Source organism: Natrix helvetica, assembly GCF_964273705.1.
Source record: "Natrix helvetica genome assembly, chromosome: 2".
In the NCBI taxonomy this organism is placed as follows: Eukaryota; Metazoa; Chordata; class Lepidosauria; order Squamata; family Natricidae; genus Natrix; species Natrix helvetica.
The window spans coordinates 110,543,632-110,569,491 of NC_138552.1; the positions used below are offsets into that span (position 1 = coordinate 110,543,632).

A 25,860-nucleotide genomic window follows, 5' to 3' on the forward strand; every position below is an offset into this window, starting at 1 on the left:
ATTTGACTATGTTCCTCATTTTTACCATAAGCTACAAATAACACTAGTAATAGAAAAACAGTACCAGTTCCAAAATCTGGTGAAAAGAAGCAGCTGAAGCATGAATGAAAAACCAACTTGGACCAATTTTATCTAGTGGAATTGGAAAGTAAAAAAGTCAGGCAGATGCTCCATTCCTAGACGGTAGCTGGATCAAGTGCTTTACAATCATGACATTGCAGAGGTGGAAGTGTCTGGGGAGAAGCTGAGATAAGGCAACCTGTAGAAAGGGTAAAGAGGTCTGCAGCCTGTTCCCCTCAGTTTGGGGTCTTGACCCCTGTGCTCTTTCACCCCAGTCACTCATACAATTTGTCCACAGCAAATTTGGCAGGTGATGCTTCAACCATCCTGTAATAAATGCACACATGGTACAATCTGAAAGAAAAAGCAAAATAAGTCAACTAGATATCACCCAAGACCACTATGCTCTAATGGCTAGTCAGGAATAGTTCTCTCACCTTTTGGGCGTTACTCGGCTTTCTTTAACTTTTCTTTTCGTGGCACAAATATTTTTCGGAAATAAGGCAGTGTAAACAGCAATGTAAAGAAGAACACATGGCCTGCGAAATAAATAGACATGTACACCTGCAAAAGAGGATGAGGAAGTCAGTGTGCTGTGTCTTTCTCCAGCCAGTAAATAGAGGGGAAATGCCCTCTTATAGAGAATCTGACTCCTTTGGTACCTTAATCCACTTTTCCAAGCTAAAGAGGCAAAATGGTACTAGAGAATATCCCATGAACATCCAGTGAATAATTTGCTGAATCAGGTACAGGAACGGCCTCAATATGATATTTGAAGTCAAGGCAGACAGAAATGGACTGTCATTTACCAGTTTAATAGCCTGTAGTTACAAAAAAACCAAAACCATAATCAGTTTTAAGCCTACAGATGAACAAACAAAACATGGCTCTGCTGCTTACCCATTTTTACTTTCCTTCCTCTCAGAAAAACCTCTTCAGTGAGCTTATTGCCATCTCATTTGAGCAGCAGTTTCAACAATCGTTTGGTATTTCTATCAATTATCACAAGTTGCCAATCAGCCTTGAATTACTCAGTTTGAAATTGTTCTGGGTTCCTCAAGAGACTTTCCCTAAACCAATGTGTTGCAGTTGTCAACCACTTCAAAGAATGTAATCTGCATTTATTCCTTTTCCTGCATGGATTTACATTTACTAATGTCTTCCACACAATGAAATGCACAGACTTAACACTTTATTTCATTCTCTTAAGAAGAGTTCAACTTAACTACTTAGTATAAATGTGTCACTGAGGAAGCTCAAAAGCAACTTTCAGTACTTAAGAGTCCTTGCACATTGTGATAATTGCTGGATTCATCCATGTGCTAAAATGTAATCTGAAACAACCTGATTCAATGAACTGTGAATGAACCAAATGCAGCTTTAGGGGCTTCTGATTTTGCTCCTTTCACTAGAATGAAAGCAGTATCACAATGCAAGTTCCATTCCCGCTGCGCATCAGTGCAATGCTGCATGTGGAAAACAAGTGGGACTTGTAGCACACCACTGGTTTTATCAGTCTGACTATTCTTTCTTGTGCCTATGGATGCCTCAGCATAATTTTGTCACTCTGTAATTCACTCTATTTGACTTTTTAAAAAGGTAGATCCAGATATTAAATATTATCTAAGATAACACTTTAAAAGGTTCTCACCTGCCGCTCCACAATGACAATCAGGAACTCCATTTGGAAGCAAACTAGATACCCACAGTGTAACCCATGCCAGACGGCCAGGAAAAGCAAAGCTATACCTTGCGATAGTAACTTGTTTCCTAGGAATTTCAGCCGTTTGTATACATAGCTAGGAATGGAAATATAATACTGTCAGGGCAAGTGTCAACAATATTTTGTTTCTCCAGGAAAGAAAAAAACACTTAACAAAGCCATCCAAGAAACTCCCAACATTTTATTTTTTAACTTTAGGCTGTTCAAAATAAAGGGCAAATATTAAAATTTTGCAGGCTCTAGCTTTAAATGGTGTGAGAATACAAGATGCTTATTAAAAGTTCCAAATATAAAAGGTTCTCTGGATACTGAAATCAGTGATACTGTTTCAGTGCTCTGAATAGCTCCTTGATCTTAGTCAAAATAATTCCTAGAATAAATCATATTTGTTTTCTGGAAGTGGGAGGACACTATGGCTGCATTTCTTTCATCATGGAACAAAGCAACATACATTTAATTCTTACTCACATTTTAGGTATTGACTAGCCCAATTCTCTTAGCCTCCAGCTGTATATTCTCTGTTTTTCGAGCCAAACAATCTTGGGAGGCTTAACATTTTTTTAGAGGACTACAAACTGCAATGGGTTGGGCGATGCAAGAGGGCAGTCATATCGTATGATTGAATGAGTTTGGGAGTTTTCTCTGTTTTTGTGCATTATGTTGCTCAAACTCCCTGGGAGACTTGCAGCTGATTTTCTGCAGTAGTGGTCAAAAATGCTCTGGGAGCTGCAAATTGTTCACTCAGGCCTTGCACACAAAAATCACCTAATCTCCCCAAACACAATCTCATCCCCATCCCATCCTTATTCCACTCTTCCTCTCCAGCTGACTAAAACCGTTTTGCAGAAAACAGCCAAGTTATGCTTACCGGGCTACCCAGTTGTTGGTATTAGTATTGAAGGAGGAAATGGTTCCTGTAAAATAAGGAGTTGTCTCGAACGTCCAGATTTTCATGTTGGCACAAGCATCCCACTGTGGTAACTCCTTTTCATCCTTTCCATTGTAGCCTAGCCCAGTTAAGATGCAAACTCCTTCCTGGAATGAAAATAACAGGATTATTAAATTATGCCAATTAGATATTATTCTATCTAACCTAATTAGAAAACATATTCAAAGTCCTTGATTAGTGGCTAGACACAATAACAGCCTAAATGAAGTACAATACGCTAAAATTAAGTCCAGTGTTAATTACTGTAGTAGCGAAGTGAGCTAGAGATGAGACTCTCCCTGAAAGAAGAGATATCCAGCTTGATCTGGATTCCCATGTGGCAGCTGTGTTGAGGAGCATAGATTTGAACAATTAAAAGAAATCCACCAGCTTCAACGATTCTTGAAGTGGTCACATTTAATGACTTTTCCCCACCTTAGTGACACCTTGAACTATTATAACAAATTCTATGTGGGAGTAATCTTGAAAAGTGCCTGAATGATGTAAACTGGTACAAGATCTGCACTAAATCAAAACTGCTTCCCGGATATAGTTTAAAGGATTGATATTATTTTTTAAACTACTGAATAGGTTAGATTAGCTAGAACTGCTTCGGCTGCCCGAGTAATAGCCTAAATATCATTTGGGAACTGTGTTTGCCCTTCACTCACTCTCTGTAAAGATGCTTCTCTCTTGCGAGGGCTTTTGAAGATTAACATCTTGTGTTTTGTGGTTACTTGTTTTTATTTATTTTTCTATTGTTGTATTTGTGCTGATAAATAAATAAAGGGCACAAATACAACACAAATATAAAAAGGCAACATTAAAAATATGGTTTTCTGCCTGGATGGTCTCCTGTAGTGAGCCGATAGACAGAAAGGGGGAGTAGTGAGTTTCCTCCCATATTTAGGCATACCAGGGGTTGTAACACACATACATACATACATACATACATACATACATACATACATACATACATATCCCTTTATTTATTTATCAGCACAAATGCAATACACACACACACATGCTGGTCTTATTGTATTCGAGTCTTTTCCTGTGTAAGATTGAGATTGTCTTGGCAACGTTTCGGCGAGGTCTCATTCGCCATCCTCAGGCTGGGTTTTCGGCTTAAAGCGTGGTTGGAACTGCCGTCTTTCTATAAATCTTGGTGGGGAGGGGGTGGAGTGCTGGCGTTGTTTCAGTAAGTGGAATGATTGGTTGTGTGGTTGCATCATGATTGGTAGATTGGTGCTGATTGGTGCTGGCTGTGTGTCCATTGTTGTTTCGTGTTGTAACGGCCTGGGTGGTGGGTGGGGCTCATTTGTTAATTAGGGCTGGTTTACAGATGTCTGGTAGGCGGAAGGTATCGTCACGTTTACTCATATTGTGGGTGTGTTTCTCTATTTCGATAGCTTCCATAATTATTCTCTTGTTGAAGTGTTCAGTTTTGGAGATTAACCTGGTTCCTTCAAAATTAATGTCATGTCCTGTAACTTTAAGGTGCTAGAAAAGGGAGGAAGTTTTTTCTTTTTTTCTTACTCCGTTCTTGTGTTCTGTGATGCGTGCATTTATTCTCCTGTTTGTTTGTCCTATGTATGTTGCAGGGCAGATTTTGCATGGTATTTTGTAGACTCCTTGGTTTTCTAGCTGGATTTTGTCTTTGGGGTTTCTTAAAATGTTGGCTACTTTTTGGTCAGTGTTGAAGGCTGTCTTGATATTGTGTTTGTGGAGAATTTTTCTGATTTTATCTGTGGCGCCTTTGATGTAAGGGAGGAGGGTGATGCCATTGTCCTGTTCTGTGTCTCGGTTTTTGGGGCGAGTCTCCCTTTGGATTAGGTTGGTAATTGTTTTTCTTTAGAATCCGTTGGAGATTAATACGTTTGTGAGTGTGTGTAATTCAGTTTTCAGGTGGTCTTTGTTGGCTAGGCGTTTGGTTCTGGAGATGAGGGTCTTGGCTACAGAGCTGATCTGTGCAGGGTGGTGATGGGATTGTGCGTTTAAGTAGCGGTTGGTGTGTGGTTTTTTCCGGTAGATGGTGTGTCCTAGGAAGCCATTAGGCTGTCCGGAGAGGGAAGTTGGTTGTTTGCTTCTATTTCCATGGTAAATTGTATTTTGGGGTGTAGGCTGTTAAAATGTGGGAGGAAGTTGTCCAGTTTTTCTTTCCCGTGTGGCCAAATCACGAAAGTGTCATCAACATATCTAAGCCAGAGTTTGTGTTTGTGTTCAGATTTATCTAAGGCGTTAGTGTCAAAGTGTTCCAGGCGAACAGGTGTGGTCGGGAGGGGAGTGAGCGGAGCGGGGGAGAAGAGGGAAAATAACATTCCAACAGAGGGCTTCGTTATACCAACGGTCGTAGGGAGGGGTGTGTGCGAGGACAGACGAAGAACTTGCAGTCGGTTGGGAGACCGTGGTCGCTGGACACGCCCGGTCACTTGTACCAACCCCCGCATTCTAGGTGGCCAGGAGCTACAGAGCCAGGGCCTGAGGCTGACGTTGTGTAACGCGAGGTCTGTTGTCAACAAGGCCCCCCTCATAAAAGACCTGATTTCAGAGGGGGAGCCAGACCTCGCAGGAATTACGGAGACCTGGTTGGGCCACGAGGGAGACTTATCCCTCGTGGAAATGTGCCCACCAGGCTACCGAGTATTCCACCAGCCATGGGCCCAGGGTAGGGGTGGTGGGGTAGCGGTGGTTATACAGGAGAGTCTGGAACCGAGAGTTCACTGTGCCACAGGCATCCGGGTGTGAGTCTCTGGGCGTGAGATGGGGCCCAGGGAGACAGCTGGGCCTGCTGATTGTATACTTGGCTCCTCGCTATACATCAGCAGCCCTGCCTGAACTCCTCGAGCTGATCGCAGAGATGGCGGTTGAGACCCCCAAACTTTTAGTTATGGGGGATTTCAACCTGCCGTCGATGGGAGAAGCAACCGAGGTGGTTCGGGAGTTCATGGCTTCCATGACAGCCATGGACCTGACTCAATTAATTCAGGGCCCCACGCACGAGGGAGGCCACACGCTGGATCTTGTTTTTGTCTCTGGCCAGTGGATGAGTGATCTGGGAATAGGGGACTTAGTCATCACAACCCTGTCATGGTCAGATCACTCACTTCTCCGGCTTGACTTCCCTGGCACTACCCCCCACCGCGGGGAGGCGGAACCAGAATGTCCTAGATGGTTCCGCCCCAGGCGCCTGATGGAACCGGATAGATTCCAGACGGAGCTTGGGCCATTTCCTGTAGACCTGACCCGCTCCCGGATGGAGGACCTGGTAGCCGCATGGAATAGTGCGGCCGCCGGGGCCTTAGACCGGGTTGCGCCTTTGCGGCCTCTCCTGTGGCAACGAACCACCCTGGCCCCTTGGTTTACCGAGGAGCTAAGGGCGATGAAACGCCACAAGAGACGCCTAGAGAGCAGATGGAGATCCTCCCGTTCTGAATTTGACCGAACACAGGTAAGAACCTACTTAAGGACATACCTTGTGGCATTAAGAGTGGCCAAACGTCGACATTGTGCCGCTCTTATTGCGTCTGCAGACAACCGCACTGCCGCCCTGTTTCGGGTGACCCGCTCCCTCCTGTCACAGAGGCCGCGGGAAGCCCCCTTGCAGGGCAGGGCAGGGCAGAGGAATTTGGGGAATATCTGCAGGATAAAATCGCTCAAATCCGGAGGGAATGGGTCCCCCTCAGTGATCCAGGGGGGACGTCCGAGGCGAGTCTTGAGAGACTATTCTGGGAGGAGTTTGACTCTGTTGCCACCGATGATTTGGACAGGTTGCGTGGGCGACTGCGAGCCACCACATGTTTATTGGACCCGTGTCCCTCCTGGTTTGTACTGGCATCCTGGGAGGTCACACGAGGCTGGCTCTTGGGACTAGTGAACGCTTCATTGAGTGAGGGGTTCCTACCAGCCGCCTTGAAAGAGGCGGTTGTGAGGCCCTTACTCAAGAAGCCTTCTCTGGACCCAACTGAGCTAGCTAATTATCGTCCTGTCTCCAACCTTCCCTTCTTAGCGAAGGTTGTAGAGAGTGTGGTGGCCCAACAGTTCCCATGTCACCTGGAGGAAACTGATTATCTAGACCCGCGCCAGTCCGGTTTCCGACCCGGGCACAGCACAGAGACGGCCTTGGTCACGTTAGTAGATGATCTCTGGAGGGCCAGAGATAGGGGTTGTTCCTCTATCCTGGTCCTATTAGACCTCTCAGCGGCTTTTGATACCATCGACCATGGTATGCTATTGCGCCGGCTGGGGGTAAGGGGCACCGTTTTGCGGTGGTTCTGCTCCTACCTCTCCGACCGGACGCAATGTGTGTTGGCAGGGGAGCAGAGGTCGACCCTGAGGTCGCTCACTTGTGGGGTGCCGCAGGGGTCGGTCCTCTCGCCCCTCCTGTTCAACACATATATGAAGCCGCTGGGTGAGATCATCCGTGGCTTTGGGGTGGGATACCATCTGTACGCTGACGACACGCAGCTGTACATCTCCACCCCGAACCACCCCAACGAGGCCGTCGAAATGATGTCCCGGTGTTTGGAAGCCGTACGGGTCTGGATGGGAGACAACAGACTTAAACTCAACCCCTCCAAGACGGAGTGGCTGTGGCTACCGGCCCCCCGGTTCAACCAGTGGATTCCATCGCTGGCCATTGGGGGCGAGCAACTGGCCCCCGTGGAGCGGGCACGCAATCTGGGCGTCCTCCTAGATGCCCGGCTGTCTATGGATGACCATGTGGCAGCCGTGGCAAGGGGGGCGTTCCACCAGGTTCGCCTGGTGCGCCAATTGCGCCCCCTATTGGACCGGGATGCCCTTCGCACAGTCACTCATGCGCTGGTGACGTCCCATCTGGACTACTGCAATGCTCTCTACATGGGGCTCCCCTTGAGATGCACCCGGGGACTGCAGCTGGTCCAGAACGCGGCCGCGTGGGCAATTATGGGGAGTACGAGGTACTCCCATGTAACACCTCTCCTGCGCGAGCTGCACTGGCTCCCTGTAGTCTACCGGGTGCGTTTCAAGATGTTGACTACCATCTTTAAAGCGCTCCATGGCACAGGACCTAGTTACCTGCGGGATCGCATCCTGCCCCATACATCCCTGCGACCAATTCGCTCTCACAGAGAGGGACTCCTCCGGGTGCCATCCATTAAGCAGTGCCAGAGGGCGGCGCCCAGGAGTAGGGCCTTCTCTGTGATGGAATGACCTCCCCCCCCCCCGACATTAGGACAACTACCGATCTCCGCTCCTTCCGCAAGAAACTCAAGATCCACCTGTTCCGACTAGCCGGTCTGGCTTAAATTAGAACTATATTCTCTAATCCCCCTGGCAATTTTAAATGATAAATTTTAAATCTTAGGGTATTTTAATTGTTTTAATTTTATTGTGACTGCTTTTAACTTTATGGCTATTTTATTTATAAATTGTAAAAATGTTTTATGTATATTCCTCCTCCGTGTCATATGCTTGTATATCTAATTGTACGCCGCCCCGGGTCCCTTCGTGGAGAGGGAGCGACTTATAAATCGAATAAATAAATAAATAAATAAATAAATGTATGTTTGCGATGACGGATGAGAGGGGTGATCCCGTGGATGCTCCTATCTGTTTGTATCTTTGTCCATTATGAATGAAGTATGTGTTGGTTAGGCAGTGGTTGGTCAGGTCCAGGATGTGTTTAGGGGGGTTGTGTTTGTTCTGGATAGCTGTCAAGGCTTCTTTTATAGGCACTTGGGTGAATAGGGATATGACCTCGAAGCTCAGGAGTAGGTCGTTGGGTTGTAGGTTTTGTTTCTTTATTGTTTCTATGAAGTGGAGTGAGTTTTGTACGTGTGAGGTGATGGATTCTGCTTAGGGTTGGAGTTGTTTGGCGAGGAATTTGGCAAGATTCTGTAGAGATGAGCCTATGGAGCTGACTATGGGTCTGAGTGGTGTTCCTTCTTTGTGTATTTTGGGGAGGCCATAGAGTTTGGGGCATCTGGAAGATTTCTCTGGGGATGATTCTTTGCTGGATCTCTTCACTGATGGGAGAGGCTTTTATTTTGGATTTGGTGGTTTTTTTCCAGGTAGGTGGTGGGGTCGAGGTTTGTAAGCGGGGTCTTGGAGTAGGTTGGATAGCTTGGCTTGGTAGTCAGACGTGTTCATCACCACTGTGGCGTTAGCTTTGTCTGCTGGGAGAATGATTATGTTGTTGTTTTTCCTCAGGTTTTATATATATAAAATATGTGTTAGTCCTTTTCAAAACAAAGGTGACCTCAAATTAAAAAAGGAAATAAATTGGTCAACTTCCAGGCTTACCGTCACTAGCCAACAGGTAACGTACTTGTAAAGCATTATCTTGCCCCAGATCAATATATAAAAGCAGCGAAACCAGAAGGACTGTTTCTGCATTATAAGAACACATTTGTAAAATAAGATTAGTGTCAGAAGCCAAAACTTTTTTGTATAATACCTAGCACTAACTATTTTAATTTTCCAAGCTTATAGTATAAAAATGTACTTCAATATCATAAACCAATCATAAAAGTATTTTATATTTAAAGACATTTTGAAATTTCAAAATAAAATCACACAGTAAATACAAAAAAAATATGTCCTCACTTAAAAGCCAGAAGGAGCAAATTTATTTTTAATAGTCCAACATTTAATCACAGGGTTCATCTGAGGTAAAAAAAAGGCCAGCCTAAGAACCTGAAATAGGGCACTTTCAGAAATAGCTTTCCTGGTCTCAAATTTCCTGGTCTCAAAGCCATGACAGGCATAATGTGAACTATTAAGAAATTGTTAGGATGTGTAAATCAAAGCACTGAGTGCATGCATTGCCATAGAGCACATCTGAGAATTTGACTCAGGCAACTCATGAAGTGCCTTTATTGTAGATATTAGAGATACACGGGCACTATTTTCCTTCATCAAAAGATACTACTCAATATATTACTTATAAAAAGTTGAACTTTCGAAACAGGAGAATGTGTGTGTGTGTGTGTGTGTGTATGTGTGTGTATGTATAAAAGCAAATAGTGGGGAAAAACAGTGGTAAAGGAAGATACTTGGATGTTTTTCTGGTGTTTTAGAAACAAGAGATACTGTTGCATTTGTACCAGCAGATGACTAAAAGCAAGCTGTTCAATCTAATGCCTCTAGATTGGTTGCATTTCAAATCTTATGTTGGTTTGTAATTCTGGAAATTTTAATTCAGCACATCTGGATGACACAAAATTGAAAAACTAGATCAGAGAGCTATAGGCTGTTATTCAAGAGATGATCATTATAAAGTTACTTGTGAGCTAAACTGTTATCCTAATGTAGCCAAACACTATTTTTATTTTTTATTTTATTCTCCTAATATGAAGTTATAGAGGCTATAGCACTACTTACCATATAATCATCAGAGCCAAGATATTCCTCATCAATATAAGGTGACGCCACAGTGTAGATTATCATGAAGAAAGTTCCCAGAAGTAGACGTTTAAGAGCAGGAACAAAACTGTAACAAATGTCAGAAAATCCAGACTCCTTCTTGTGTCATATTTCAAAACAAAGGAAATATGTGGTTTGGTTGAAATGGTTCAGATAACATTAGCATTTCACAACTAAAAGATTATTCTGTCAGGGTTCCACCATATTCCTTAATAAGTGAGAATCCCCAAACGGCTCCCAATGCAAATGGTATCAACAATGTTGTACTAGTTTGGGAGCTGCATAAATGTATCCTTAATGAGAAAGACTTGGGCAGTTGGTTTGTAGAGGCCTCAGGATGGAAGATTACCTGTTGGGTCTTTGGCCTGGAACATCAGTCAGCTCACCCTTCACCAATTTCTGATATCGTGTCATGGAGAACTGAGGACCCACCATGAAGGCACCATAGAAATAGGTGAAGCCAGAGACCTCAAGCAAAGTAGGAACTCCCCGGACTGCAAACTGTTTTTGGTCTGGCTCTAGGGATTCCTGCACCATAATAAGAAAAACACTAACGTTAGTACTCCTAAGTGAAACCTTTCCTGTAAGGTTCTGAATCTCAAAAGAATTTGATCTTCTATAGCTAGACTTTACTCAGAGTTCAGAATTTCAACTGCTTGGCATAAATAAAAATTGTGAGGTGAAAAAAAGTAATTATTTAATCATTTTGAATATTATTGAAAGCTGCTTCAAGGCCTCTTTTAAAGAGAAGTGGCATATAGAAATAAACAGAATACTGCTGCATAAATAGTGTACAGTAGAACAAATTGTACAAATATACAGTTGTGAAATTAAAAATAAGATGAAAAAATATTTCCTTTTCTGTTACATCCTTAATGCAATAAGCATTGCAAGTGCAGTTTTATCAGTTTATTCTTTGGTACTGCAGCAACAGATAACCAGAGGTGGAGCCACACATCAGAACCCATGATAAGCTGAAGATTGCAGCATCCGGGAAGGTTACCAATATCCCTTTTCAAGCACTGTGCTTGTAACAATTTAACAAGCCACATGTTCCAAATGAATTTTAAAAAACCCCACTCCCTACACAAACAAGATAACCTTCCATTGTCAAACTGCCAGTAACCTATGGATATTAGCAGGCAGAACTCACACAAATTTTCTACATTACATTCGTGTTAAGCCACCTTGTTGCTATTTGTAGCCTTTATCCAGAGACTTGAAGAGAAGTCGATAGAAAATTTATCTAAGCATTCTAAAATATTCAAAATCCAAATTGCAATATTCTCACTTAGCCAACAATCTTTTAAAGAACAATTGTAAAATCTTGGGTCTATAAAAACTTGTAACAAGGCTAAACAGTTAAAACCAGAAAAGGGGGGGGGGAAGCATTAGATTGAACAGAGTTTGCTATTTTAGTTTTTGTTTTCTCATTTGGAGGAAGCCTCTTCCATCACTCTGAAGCAACATGCAGGTGATCTTCAACTTATGCTTTGTGTTGCTAAACAAGACAGTTATTAAGTGAGCTTTGCTCCATTTTTGTTGCCACAATTGTTAAGTGAATCACTGCAGATGTTAAGTTAGTAACACAGTTGTTAAGTGAATCTGGCTTCCCTATTGACTTTGCTTGTCAGAAGGTTGCAAAAGATGAACATGTGATCCTAGGACACTACAACCTGGCAGCTAACTATGAATCGGCTGCCAAGCATCTGAATTTTGATCACATGAGCATGGAGATGCAGCAATAGTCGTAAGTGGGGAAATGTTATTGGTCACTTTTTCATTGTAACTTCAAATGGCCATTAAACAAACTTTTGTAAGTCGAGGACAATCTGTACTGTAGTCTCAAGTATTGGAGATTTTCCTATTTTGCTAGAATTTGGCCTCTGTTAGTACAGTAGGAATGCCTAATTTGGTTTTGACAGAATTAGTAGCAATTCTATTATCTTCAAATTTAGAACTTCAGAGTCTGCCCATTTAACTCTGTTCCAGTGTCTGCCAAGAAGGGCTCAGAGTGTATTGCATATAATTGGATCAGTGGGAAGTTTAGCTGCTGGAATCTGTATTCATACAGGAGAGTTAGCTTGAATGAAGCAGCAAAATAGGCTAATAAACAAATAAAAGAAATAATTTAAAAATACAGAGACTTTATCTTAATATGTTTGTCTCCAACATTCCCATGAAGAACCTTTGCTATATTTTAAATAATTCTGTACCCACTCTAAGAAACATCTAAGTTGCTTGCCTGTGGAATCATTCACTTCCACTTAGGAATTAATGTACTACAATAACAGTTTTAGCCACAGGTACATAAAACATCTCATCCTTTAATTTTAGTTTGATGCATCAAATGCTTATAAGTATTCAAATAAATGTTGTTAGCCTCTAACTTGGAAGCTTTCACTGAGTTTTTTAAAGGTCAGTAATAATAGTAGTTTTTAATACAGAAGAGTTGGTGAACTAAATATGGTGAACCAACACAGAAGTTCATAAGGGGGTTATCACCATCCTTGGTCTTATTTGTAAATCTTCAGCTAAATGGAATACAATTATTTTTCTAACTGGTCAATGATGCCATGTTCTTTTTTTGCTTTAATCTTCCACATATATTTAATGGAAGCAAAAAGAAATGTTCATGATAAAGAAAGTTTGCACTGTTTAAATGAAGGTGTAAGGGTGCTGCTGCCTAAGATCTATGAGATGCAGGAATGTGGCTTTCTGCTTGAGTCTTTTTGAAAGATTGTGCAATAAAAACAATAGTCTGTAAGTTTTATTCTCTTAATAAACACATAATTTTGGGCCCTCCATTTGCAGCTAGAGATTTAAGTCTGCTCCCCAGCTTGACAGCTATCTGAATTTCAATTGCTGCAAGATCTCTTTTTCCTTCATTGTGAATTTCATTAAATATCTACATTTTATTTTAAAGCCTCAATCTAAATGTGTGATGATTTATAGCCTATAAAGAATATTCTGGGGATGTTTTTACAATCACAGGGGATCTGGTATGAGTCACAGAAGTGTTTTCAATTTCTCTTATGATTCCAATTTATGATTAAAGAATAATGGAGGGAAAAAACTGGTACTACTCACCTCTTCCTTCCTGCCTTCATAGTAATCAATAACCAAACCTACAAAAAATATACATTATCAAACAAGAAATATGCCTATTGAACACTTTGTGGGCAGCCAACATAGAACTGATATGGATCTAGTCACAGCTCAGCTAAGAAACATCTGTGTGTGAGTTGTCAGTTATGGTTTTTAAAGATATAAGAACTCTGGGATCTCCAAGGAAATAAATTAAAACCACAAGACTGAGTATAAAGGGACCAGATGAAACTGCATAGGTCAGGAACTGCATGAAATGGAATTACTTACCAATCATCTTTAGAGTCAAGACACAATGTGGCATGGTCCATTTGATGTCATAGTGCTCTGTGGCCGTGAAATAGTAGCCAGCCATCAAATATGTCTGAAAAATATTAGCTAAAATCACATGCTATTGCATAGATTCCATTTTTTCTGCCTGAAATTTCCTCACAGTACTTGAACCCATCAGACCAAGACAAAAACAGAATTCCCTAAAAAAACATGAAGGGAGGAAGTATGTTCATTGGAGTTGGGTGGCTAGTAAATTTAAATAAATAAATGTTTACCATCTGAAAGCAGAAGGTAGTGGCAATGGCAGTGACTGTGCGACCCATGAGCCTCAAGATGAGAAACTGTACGAAGACACATATGAGAGAGTGACAGAACTGTGGCCCTAAGAAAGTAAATAGAAGTGATTACAAACACCTTACAGACAAGCAGCATTGCGCACCCTCCCAGACACCTTCCCAGTGCTCACTAGTAGGTTACTCTTCTAGTTCTCTTACCAAAGTTGAAGTAGGCAAGTGAAAGTCCTATTATTGTATTATAGATATGGATGAGGTAGTCACTTTTCTGGAAAAGGAAGTAGCGTTGGAACAAGGCAAAGGGGTATCCTAAAGAGAGAAAACAAGTGCAATCAATATAGTGCATCTGTATTTCACAAATTAAATTATACATATTCTTATATTTTGATCTTCTGTCCAAGATGTAGGTCACTTTTTGATAGCCGACAGCGATAGTTTTAGGGGAATAAGGAGGCTGTAAAATGAGTAAACCGACCTTATAAAATTTGGAGACTGTATTTTTGCAAAGAACATTGAGAGTAAAAAAATATGAGAGAGGCTTATTCAATAAGCCTTTCAAGTGTTTATTATCAGAGATATACAACTCTGTTATCAGTTTTCAGAAATAATAGTCAGAAGGAACAACAGAGGGTGCTAAAGTGAGGCTAAGATCCATTTATGGAATAGAGAATGGTTAGGTCTTAAATGAACACAATATGAATCAGAACATAGAATAACAGGGTTGGAAGGGATCTTGGAAGTCTTCTAGTCCAACCCAAGCTTGAGCAGGAGACTTATGCCATTCTGGACAAATGGTTGTCCAACCTCTTCTAGTTAGGCCTGTTTCTTTGAACAATTTAAATCAGGGGTGTCCAAACTTGGGAACTTTAAGACTTGTGGACTTCAACTCCCAGAATTCCCCAGCCACCAAGTTTGGACACCCCTGATGTAATGAAATGGTTTCAATAGTCATACGAGTATTATTCATGCCCAAGCCCATAAAATACTGTAATTGGCTGACCACAGCTTAGGTTAATTCCAGACAGAAAGTTTGTTTTAGTCAATTTAGTAACATATCTACGATCAAATTGGCTGTCAAGGAATGGAAACAATCAGTATTGTGTTTTCTTAGCCCAAAAACGTTTCAGCTTTCCAGAACCCCAGCTTGGAAGTAGAAAGCTCTGGAAAGATTTTGTGGCCTCTCTCCACCAACCCCTCACATATTCACACCATGTAGTGCCTCTGAATAATTTTAGCGTTTAGAAGCAGCAAGCTCATTTCTCAGATCTCAAATGTTTAGCGTTAGCTTCTGATTTAGTTATATACCAAGCCTTCCTTGGTCACAGACAACACTCATTCAGTGTTTTGATTTTGTTTACCCTTGTGCAGAGGAGAGAAACAAGGAAAAAATAAAAGGGAATGAGAACTCCACTGATTTGGGACAAGGTACACGACATTCCTTGTGCCACCAAGCATGGCTCTCATCATTGTTCATGCATGAGATTTCCCTTCCCCACAATCTTTTCCTTCCCTTCTCATCTGGGAAGAAAGTCTTGGCACCATGATAGCCTGGCAGTGTAGCAGCTTCTGGATAGGATGGTGGTTTCCAGCTGGCTGGGGAATTCTGGGAGTTGAAGTCCACAAGTCTTAAAGTTCCCAAGTTTGGACACCCCTGATTTAAATTGTTCAAGTAGTATGTTCCAGGCATGGGTTTCAACCCACCAAGTTTTAGTAATGGCAACACTGCACCTGCCCTCATGTACTAGAGCTCAAGTTTACCCTCTTTGTTTTGAGTATATGGGCATCTGAGTCCTTTTTGACTGACCCTGCATCTGTATTTACAATGGCAGCAGTTCTACTCCAAGATATAAAACTAGTATAAAATTGGAAACTACGTTTTTAGTTATATGTTTTTCATTGCAGTAGAGGCAAATACAGAAGCCTTGTAACACCACTAAATCTATATTTTTCCCCCTTTTTTACACTTGGAAAAAATATTCAATTATTATTACAGCTGTGAATTTCTAATAAGGAAGGAACCTTTTGACATTGAGTCTTTATTGGTTAGCCCTTGGGCCATATCAAAGTGCAAAGTTCCAGAAACAAATTATTACTACAATTTGAATTTTATATTGCTTTTATCAAATTGTAGTAATAAGGAAGGAGCCTGTAAATGTTACATTTTCAAAAACTGCCAATCTCCCAAGTTAAGTGTTTGCATCTCAATAATCCAATGTCAGGGTTCCAAGTAACACCCCCAACTAAAGAAGACTCCGAGATTAGTGATTCCTCAAAGTTCCGTTTTATTAGAGGTGTCATATTGGCACATCTGGGAAACCCCAAAACTGAGTGTTTTAGGTTTGCCCCACCCAAAAGAAAGTTAAAGATCCATCCCCTTCACCCACAAGTCCATCATAGGGTCCAATCATTTCAACATCCCAATTGGAGACAACCCCAGTCACTCCTATCCAGGTGCAGGCTGAGTGTTCCTGACTCCCATAGAAAAGAATGTTGTTATGGCTAATCCTCTACCGGCTCCTCGCAATCCCTCCTCCCATTTTCCCAGGCACTAAATGTGGCAGCCCTGAAGCTCCAGTGAAAAAGATGGCTTCCAGGACTGATATCCAAATTAAAAGTTGAAATTGCATGGTTCTCAGAAAAGCAGCCTTCAGAAACATAATATTCTCTTTCTCCAGATGTGTTGGCCTACAATTTCCTTCATCCGTAACCAGTCTTCCTTATGGTGGCTGAGCATGATTGGAACTGTAGTCCAGCACATTTAGAGGACTCTAAAATAAAATAAAAACTGTAATGAAGACATAGCCTCTCCTATATTTCATCCTTAAATCAGGACCAATTGATGCAGATCCATGGTTTCAACATCCAGTCATTTTTCATTCTCTGCACCTGCTTCATCTATTATTTAGCTAGTAAAATAATTCTCGACAACAACAAAAACTTGCTCACTGTTGCGACATATCTTTTGTATTTGTATATATGTATAGTATTACTTAATCAAGACCCTTTTCTATATAAAGAACAGGGACATCAAATTGCTGCTCTTAACACACACAAAATGAATTTTATACAAAAACTATACTTTGTAGATATTAAAACAGTCCCAGTAAACAGGGAACTACCACTAAGTATACAACACTATGCAATGAATGATTTAAAAGCATATCATAATCAGGCAAAAAACCCAAGAAAGTTTTCAGGTTAAATGCTATATTAACCAAAAAAAAAAAAAAACCAACCCATTTCTCTTTTTCTCTCTTTTTCTCATGAACATACATCTCTTGGGTAAATATCCCATGTCTTTCCTGTGATTTTAACTCCTGAAAACAACCTTAAGAAAACTTAAAACTCAGACAGGACAGTAAACCTCGCAGATAACAAGGAAAGAGTGCAGAGGTCATACTGGAGACAAACAGAAAATATATGGAAAGCCAAATAGAAAAGAAATAAAAATTATGTTTTATTTGATCTGAGTATAGCCATGCTATGAATGCCATTTTTATAGCACAATTCCTCTGAAGAGAGTTTTCTTCAAAATGTTTTGGGATCCATATTAAAAGTACACCATATATATATATATATTTCTTTCCCATCATGTTGGAAACCACAGTAATTATAGTTTTCTATAGTAAAATATGTTTAAATAAGTTTCATGTATCCAAATCTCCCAAAACTGATTATTAGAAAATGGGAGAAATAATCATTCAAACATTACGAGTGACTTCAAATATTAAGAGTAACAGAACTCAGGAAAAACTGTAAAGTTTGCTTTGACCCTCTAATATTATGTACAAGTGTAACCCCTGCCTTCTATACTGATGCAATAACTAAAGCTTTATAGAGCTGCAATGCACCTCGGCACATATAGCCCAAGTTCCTGTTTCAAATAAGCAGCATAAATTTAAATTTCACTCTAAAATAGCCACAGGAAAGTTTCTATTGAAACTGTAAAAGGATTTCCTGAATTGCTTCCTTAGAAGAAATAGTCCCCAATTAAGACATTTTGTCTCTCTAGTCACAATATTTTCCTATGATTTATAATGAGATATAAAATACTATGTAAGTAATCTATCCTAAGGTATTAATATTTTATATGTCTTTATAAAATCTTTCTCAAATTCAGCATGAGCTGCAAGCAAAGAAGCCACCTCAATGCATTCTGCTTTTTGTCTTAGGCCAGGTTACACATGCAAGTTTCACAAACTGAACTTTTAAAACAAAACATGCCACATTCTGTAATACATGTTTTTCTGTCCACTAGACTAGGTCATACTGGAAATCTGATAACCCAGCTGCCATATAATATAGAAGCAATATCATAAACTGGATTTCACTCTCTTCTCTCCCTCTAAATCAATATGCTCAACTCAAGCTTCCTGGATATATGTTTTATACAGACATGCATACATGAAGGATATTAATACTCAGCTATTAATAAACATACAACTTCTACAAACATCTTTCTCACTTACAAAAATCTTGCAAAAGGACATTCTCAACTTGTAGTAAATTTTGAAAGTTTAGGAGATATACCTTTGCAGAATTCATCCCAAACTTTTCCAAATAATTTCAAAAGCTCAAATCTACATTACTTATAAGCTGCCATATATCATGTATTAACTGTTTTTTTGAGGTAATCAATTAAACTCATCGGATAGTCTAGATTTCCATAGCACTATTAAAATAGCTCAATTACATGGGAACATTTATACAGAAAATGAAAACGTGATAAAAATGCACTGAAAGAAAAAGAAACACAGCAATCCATTGCCTGTGATTTGCATTTGTTTGTTTGCACCTCTGGCTTAAATACATTTATGAAGATTATAAATCTAAGATGCAATTCCCCAAAGCAGCACTGGGACAAAACAAATGCATTCTGTGCAATGTATTTGCATATTTGTATTTACCACTTTCTTTTGCTTCTCAAAACAATGCTGGGCTTAGAAAATACATACTCCCAGATATTCTAATGGCAAATGTGTATTTTTAAGGACCAAGTTTACACAACTATTCTGAACATTATGGTGTGAATCGTGATGCGCGTTATCTTTTGCAAGATCATTCACATATGTTTTCTTGTATACCTCCAAATTTTGTCTACATACTCAGAGAAGCAAAGAATTTCAAAAGAAAAATGCTGATTTTCAGAATCCAAAATTTCACAAACTGTAAGAATACAGACTTCTTTAAAAGCTGCTGGTGTGGAACTGCCTTAAAATGAAAACCTGTAAACTTTGTAAGATTGTCAATCAAAACATTACATATTGTTTAGGCTCATGTAAAAAGTAATAATCCACTTTGAATATATATTTAGTTACCTGTAATACTCTATTCCCACCAATGCACTTTTGTGCATTAGAAACTTCTCAAAATGCTTTCCCCCTCGTTCTCTGCCAACAAAACTAACAGACAGAAACCATGGATTATGATATTCCAACATAGGATGTTTTCTTCAGAAGTCTATTTTAAACTGTATTATTTGTTCAATACATGTATGCTTTAGTTCAGAGATGCATTCTTATTTTTCAGTTTTTTTAATTTAAATCTGAAGTGCTTATCTCTGCTAATGCTATTCTGCTTTCATAATTTTATCCTTTTTGTATTGCATACCTTTGATTTATTTGGATCTTTTGCCCTATAAACCATTATAGAAATTGATCAACAAGTTGTAATTATTAGCAACAGGTCCACACTCTTTGAAAGTTCCTTCTATGAAAGCTGCATTGAAATGAAGTATTATTATACAAGTGAACAAAAGCTAGGAGAAGGTATCAATTGAGTCAGGATGACTTTTTTCTGATTCCAAGTATGCAACATCCATTGCTCTTTCATTATTGCTATTTGTCAATAAATGTTGCCACCTTATCCCTTCAAGTTCTACTTACCTCCAAATAGCATTGCAAACAATCAATGCACTATTTTTGCTACAGCTCAATGTTAACATTAAACGAGCAAAATCATCACCATTACTATAATCTAGTCTACTCAGACTACCTGAGGTTTGGGGCTTCCAATATTTCTCTATGAAGAATCATATAACAGTAACGGGGCATACGCTTTGCATGCAAACATTTCTATCCCACTGTCTATGAAGAAAACTTCACCCTGCTTAAGGCATCATAAAATTCTGCCAATCACAGAAGGCAAGACTGAATTGCATGATGTGGAATCCTGACTTGGAGGTTGGACTACAGAAGGTTTTCTCTTTCTCTCAGAAACGGGATATGGAACAGATTTCAGAACAAAAGTGAGTTCTGATGGCACCAGTAAGAACTGGTGGCAACGTAATAAACTTTTTTCAGTTCAGCATCAAATGATACACAATATTACTATTCTAACAAGAATATATATATGTAAGTTAAGAACTCCCAAAACCTGAATGTGAACACTATTTGACAAATGACATATAGGTAGGATACTAGAACTGAACATACATCAGATATGTCTTTTCTTTATATTAAATTTGTGCTTTAAAAGCTACCAGAGGAAATTTGGGAAGTAATTAAGCAAAGGGAAAGCTAATGTGAAAAGGTAAAAACTTCTGTTCCATATAAACTTGAAGAATCTTGACAAGGCACAGTGCTGAATGTATGCTCCAAACATGGCTGTTTTGAAGATCTTACACAACACCTTGGAAACCTTAATTAAGCACACACCTGAAATGAGAAAATATATACAAATCTGCAATTCTCCCAACACATAGGTCTACAATGCAATTATCTAGGTGTTGCCTTAAAATAACCACCTATTGAGATACATGAACATACGGAAGTATGGAAAAGGGTGCAGCAACAGTTACCTCCTCAAAATACAAGCCCTTGGATGAATGGTTGATGGAAACAGTGAATGTAAGTAAGTACACGTACATCCTTGGATAAGCATGTTATCTGATCTTCAAAAACTGGCAGAAGTACATTAAATTAAAGACATTCTATTCTGAGATTAGCAGAGATTACAACAGTGAGAAGCTTGGGAAACAACTAAGTAGTTTTAACTATAGGAGAGAGAACTCCCTGGATGGGAAGGCCAAGATTTCTATAAGAGATACAGAATTAATTACTACTGGTTCCGCCATACCGGTGAAACCAAATAGCTTTTGAAACTTTGAGATGAAGTAAGATGCTGAGATCATACACATAAATAAGTTAATTCCACCTTTATATATCAATACAAGTGGTTCTTAATTTGCTCTTCGTGGTACTCTTGACTATTAGGAATAGGAACAAAAAGAATTATGTAGCATTCCAATGGCAAAATGTGTTGGATTTTGGAAGTATCTGGTCTCCAAAGTTATATTGCTTTTCAGTTGAGAAAGCAGCACAGCAATGAACCAAAAAAATCAGGTTTCCCTTCCCTAAAAAGTAATCATCTTAATTCCTACACTCTTCTACAAAGTATCTTAGTGACTCCTATGTGCTACACAGACCTTTTACTTGTATGGACATGTGAACTAGAATGGAGAAATAATAGGTGCATAAGATAAAAGGATTAACACACTCTGATGCTAAAGTGTTAGACATTTTCAAGCTTTAAGTGTCAATTTATCAAGCCCGGTCACATAGTTTTGTGGTGAAGCACGGGTATCCAGCTAATATTATATATGATATTATCTATCAACTGAATGGCAACATATTAGCTGGAATGAATTTTCAGTGATAAAACAAAACTTATATGCCATGTCACTGAGCTCAGGAACAAGGTGGTTTAATGTCCTCTGATATACATTATCATATTTGCAATTGATAATATGGCTTTCTTTGTAGAAAATGAGAACTTTCCAGTGAGCCCAGAAAGGTTAAGAGTTGCTGTTGTCAACTTAGATCAGGGGTACCAAACTTGCGTCATCATGGCGTTGTCACATGATGTATTGTGACTTTTTCCCCCTTCGCTAAACCAGGTGTGGGCCACAAGTTTAACAGCCCTTAGATCAAAACATATAGAAGGATAACTTCTAGGGTAGAACTGTAATTAAAATAAGCAAATGATATCTGTATTTTTTCTTACTAGTGCAAGCATTCATAAAAAATAAAATTCCTCTGTTTTGTAAGAATACAATATATATATATAGTTCCATCTGGAACTATAATTACCACCTTCTCATGTTTCAACATCAAAAGTATTTCCAGATTCCCAGACCTAGGGTTCATTCTCACAATTTAGATTAACAAATTGAAACAGAGCATAAGCAGTCATCTTCTTTTATGTAAATATGCATCACTCCAACATCTACAAGCCATAATATTTTAAAGTTTGGCCAAGTCTTGAGCTAATGATTCATGTTCATTTCACATATTTAAACACCTCCTAAGAAAAACAATTCCTCATTCAAGCTTCTATTGCCAGCTGTTGCCAACTACTGATGCAAAAGGCAGATAACAATGTATTCTCATGTATTCTTAAGAAATGTCTGAGCAGAAATTGGGAGTGAAAAAGTTGCCATTCCTGCAAAATAGCTTTGCTATCTTTTCTTTTGTTGTGCCCCCCCCTTCGCTATTCTAAATTTTAATGGGATGGTTGCAACCGGTGGGCTACCACAGACATGGGGAGTCACAGTCATTCCTTGTCCCTGTAATAGCTAGGATAAACAGGATAAACAGAGTCGTTAGCAATTTAAACACCTATCTGCACACTTTTTTTGCAGACACCCCTGGGGGCATATAAAGGAGAAAAGTCAGTAGGCACAACTTGTCATGCAAGGTTGCTGGTTCACCCGGTTCCCTGCACTACCCAACCATTAAGAGAGCTACAGGAGCCCTACCGCCCCCTCCTTCGCAGACTGTCATTCAGAAGAGTTTGCTGCTCCATTTGACAACCTGGGGTTGACGCCAGATATCTGTAAGGCAACCAGGACAACCATAAAGGCAAAACAAGATATGCACAGGAGATCGTCTGTCAGCGCAGGCATGAAGGATCGCCCAGCCCACCGGGATCCGGTTTCACGGGGGCCGCCCTTACTCCCGGCGAGAAGCCCAGCCGCCCTCTCCCCGAGACCCCTGTCTCAATTTGAACCCTGGAAAGGCAAGGGGGCTTTTTAGGTATCCCGAGCGTGGGGGTGGGGGTGGGGACACGGGAGCCGCCGGGGCAGCCTCGATCTCTCCCTCGTGGCACCGCACCGCTCGTCCCTCCTCCTCCTCCTCGCTCTTATACTTACCCAGGAAGATTGAGAGGATGAGGCGAAGTGCCTGTTCCGAACTGCCCAACGACTTCGCTATCTCGGCCAGGCTGATGCCCAGCCCACGCCGCACCACGGCGGCTATGGCGCTCCCGAGGTCTTCCGCCATCTTCTCCGCCGGGCCACCCAACGGAACCCACTCGGTTACCCCTTTCGAACCCGTTTTAACAGCCGCGGTAGTAGTACCGCCGCGGCGGCCCCCGCACCTAAGCCACGCCCCTGCCGACTTTCCTGTCACGCCGATTGGTTTCAAGACTCCCGGCTCCCACCTTCCATTGGCTAACAGGTGGCTGAAGGGTGGAGCAAGAACTTCAACGCTTAACTGAGGCAAAGGTTAGCCACACCTTTTTTATAACCCCCCCTCCCCTACGCACACACGTGAAGGGACATCTAGCTTGTTGAGAGTTGAGGGAAGCCATTTCTATTGGGAAGGAAGGGTGGCGTCCAGAGCGTGAGGCGGCACTCAGCTTTTCATTGGCTGTCCTAAGACAGGAGAGAGCCAGAAAGGGAGGGGGTCAGGAGGAGGAGGTATTGCCGAGGTTACTGTCGGACATAAGGAGGTAGACTAAAGAGAGTGGGCGTGTTCCCCCGCGGGAGGTCCGAAGGTTCCTCTAGAGTCTAGTGGTTCTAGACCTGTCAGTTGTGAAGTAAACCCCGCCTATTCATGAATATTCAAGTAGAAGCGCACGATTTTGCCCGGCTTCCAGCTTGCACATCTATTTCTCATTTCATTGTTCTTTATTGTGTACGTATGCAAATTTATTCCTTAAAAAATACGAATGCTTAATTGTTACAGTATTTGCTTAGAATGAATGCAATACCTGTTACTGTCTGCAAAATTGAATAGGCATATATGAGCTTGGGGTCCGTCCTCCCCCCCCAATATATTTCATTTTACTGTAATTAATTAAGGTGGCAGAACTGAACAGATGAATTTTCCCCTCATTTGGAGGATTATTTAATAATTTTCCTAGCCAAATAAACATTTTAAAAATTCTTGGATGTTTTTATAGAGTATAAAAATGAACTCAAATTTAAAACTTATTTTTAATTATTAAAATATTTTCGCATTCTTTCTAAACACATCAAACAGAACATTTTTTTATTCAACATTAAGTTAACCTAAATTATTTTTAAATAATTGTATTACACGTTTTACGAAATCTTTTACGTAATTTATATACCACTGGCTTGGAAATTAAATTTAAATTGGATTACTTCTGGGTTATGTGTATATGCTACTCTGCACTGTTGCAGAGCCACATAGAGAAAGAGATAAAGAGAAAAAAAGAAATAAAATATACACTGATAAATTTATTCTGAAAAAAATAGGATAAATATATTTGTATCCTGCTTTTTGATTGTTCATAAAAATACACTTCTCAGACAATGAAATTGCCTTTAGAGTTTGCAAACACAAAGAAGCAAACAGTTCTACAAAACCTAGCAAAACTACATTGGTTGCCTAACGGTGAAATCCTGCACCTTGAAGTTACCAACTGAGAAACAGAAGGTAAAATTTGTCACACCTATACATAACATAGTATATTGATGCCACTGTATCTGCCCTGAAGATATTGTCATAGTACAGTGGCCAAAATCAGTCACAGACTTAGTTGGTGAAGGGGGGGGGGAGGAAGAGGCGCCAAGAAGGAACAGACTTACACAGAATCCTACATTATCACATGATATACATTCCGTCTAAAACTGGAACTGGCACAATGAAAATGGACTTAATGGAGAGAAAGAAATTAACCAAACAGCATTATCATAAATACACATTGTAGATAGTTGGCCAAGATTACAAAACAACTCTCTAGGAACTCCAGGTAGGAAGCCAATAAGTCAGATGATAGAGTGCATGACATGGAGCTTTTGGGGCTTTTTAAAGGAGAGGTAGTCGCGTGAGGGAAAGAGAGCAATGGGCCCATTCAGTACTTGAGACTCCCAATTATTGGGCAAAAAAGAATGGAGGCAAATGGACACTAATTTAGGATTCAAGAAAAGTGAGAGAGAGAGAAGTCCAGTACAATATTCTGTAACTGGCATCCTCAGCACCTGAAAAAGGCCTTTTGAGATATTATTTTATATACATGATTTTACCACTTTAGTGCTGTGTCACTTATTGTGCTTAATTTAGCTGCTAATCAAGTCATAGCTCTCTACTGTAGAAACTGGCACCACACAGTCCAAGTAACCAGGCCAACCGGATGTAAAGTCCTCATCTCCTTCCTCCAACTACCTGCTGGCATCAGATGAGCTCTTGTGCTGAAGAATATGGGCAAAGCCTAATTATATGAGTAATCTCCGTGTTGGCTAGGTTTAAATACTACAGGCAATCGATGTTTGAGAGGCTTGTTGTATGCCTTCCACTTCTAGGCAGTAAATTTTGTAATTGAATTTTGGGCTGATATCTCCTCACCAAAAGAACTATTATTGGTACACATTCATAGGGCCCAATTAAGTCATGAGGTTTTTTTTAAAGTATAGTTTATTGGAGAACACATTTATTGTGTTCAACTGTTCATATAGTACTTAAAACCAAATGTTTCATAATTATAATTTAGTGCAACATGTGTAATTGAACTTCTTTCTCTCCCCTTAATTCAGTCTGGAAACAGCAGGACAGGCTGTTTGTTCAGTGTCTTCAAAAGCGCAGCCAGCAGGTAAGAAAAACTTCCAGAATCCCACTCTATTTCAGGAGAAGAGAGTTGTTTGTCTCCTGAAAGACTGAGTTCTCCTAGAGGAAGAACAGTAGGAAGCTACTGCCCAGTCTGTGGGAAATTGTCTTCCCTGAATTTTCTGATGTCCCAGAGCTCTAGAAAGGAAGAGACCATACAAGTAGGGGCTCTGGTAAGAGGCAGATTTCAAAAGTAGTAAAACTGAAGAGGTTTAC

At 40.3% G+C, this 25,860-nt stretch overlaps 1 protein-coding gene and 1 long non-coding RNA gene across 2 annotated transcripts; one reads left to right on the top strand and one right to left on the bottom strand.

Moving 5' to 3' along the window:
- Positions 1-105: 105 nt before the first annotated feature.
- On the bottom strand, positions 106-23,227 carry LPCAT3 (lysophosphatidylcholine acyltransferase 3). Its single transcript, XM_081941810.1, has 13 exons — positions 22,944-23,227; positions 13,994-14,101; positions 13,775-13,881; positions 13,497-13,590; positions 13,209-13,246; positions 10,468-10,646; positions 10,077-10,185; positions 8,997-9,083; positions 2,652-2,818; positions 1,712-1,859; positions 723-881; positions 498-624; positions 106-414 (listed from the first exon to the last, which is right to left on the bottom strand). Exons 1-12 carry the CDS (start codon positions 23,071-23,073, stop codon positions 508-510), a joined length of 1,443 nt encoding a protein of 480 aa, XP_081797936.1. The 5' UTR covers positions 23,074-23,227; the 3' UTR covers positions 106-414; positions 498-507.
- A 456-nt stretch (positions 23,228-23,683) lies between these two features.
- On the top strand, positions 23,684-25,633 carry LOC309387711. The gene is made up of 3 exons (XR_014174648.1): positions 23,684-23,709; positions 24,370-24,477; positions 25,575-25,633. It is a non-coding gene; the product is annotated as an uncharacterized lncRNA (long non-coding RNA).
- The last annotated feature ends 227 nt before the right edge of the window (positions 25,634-25,860 follow it).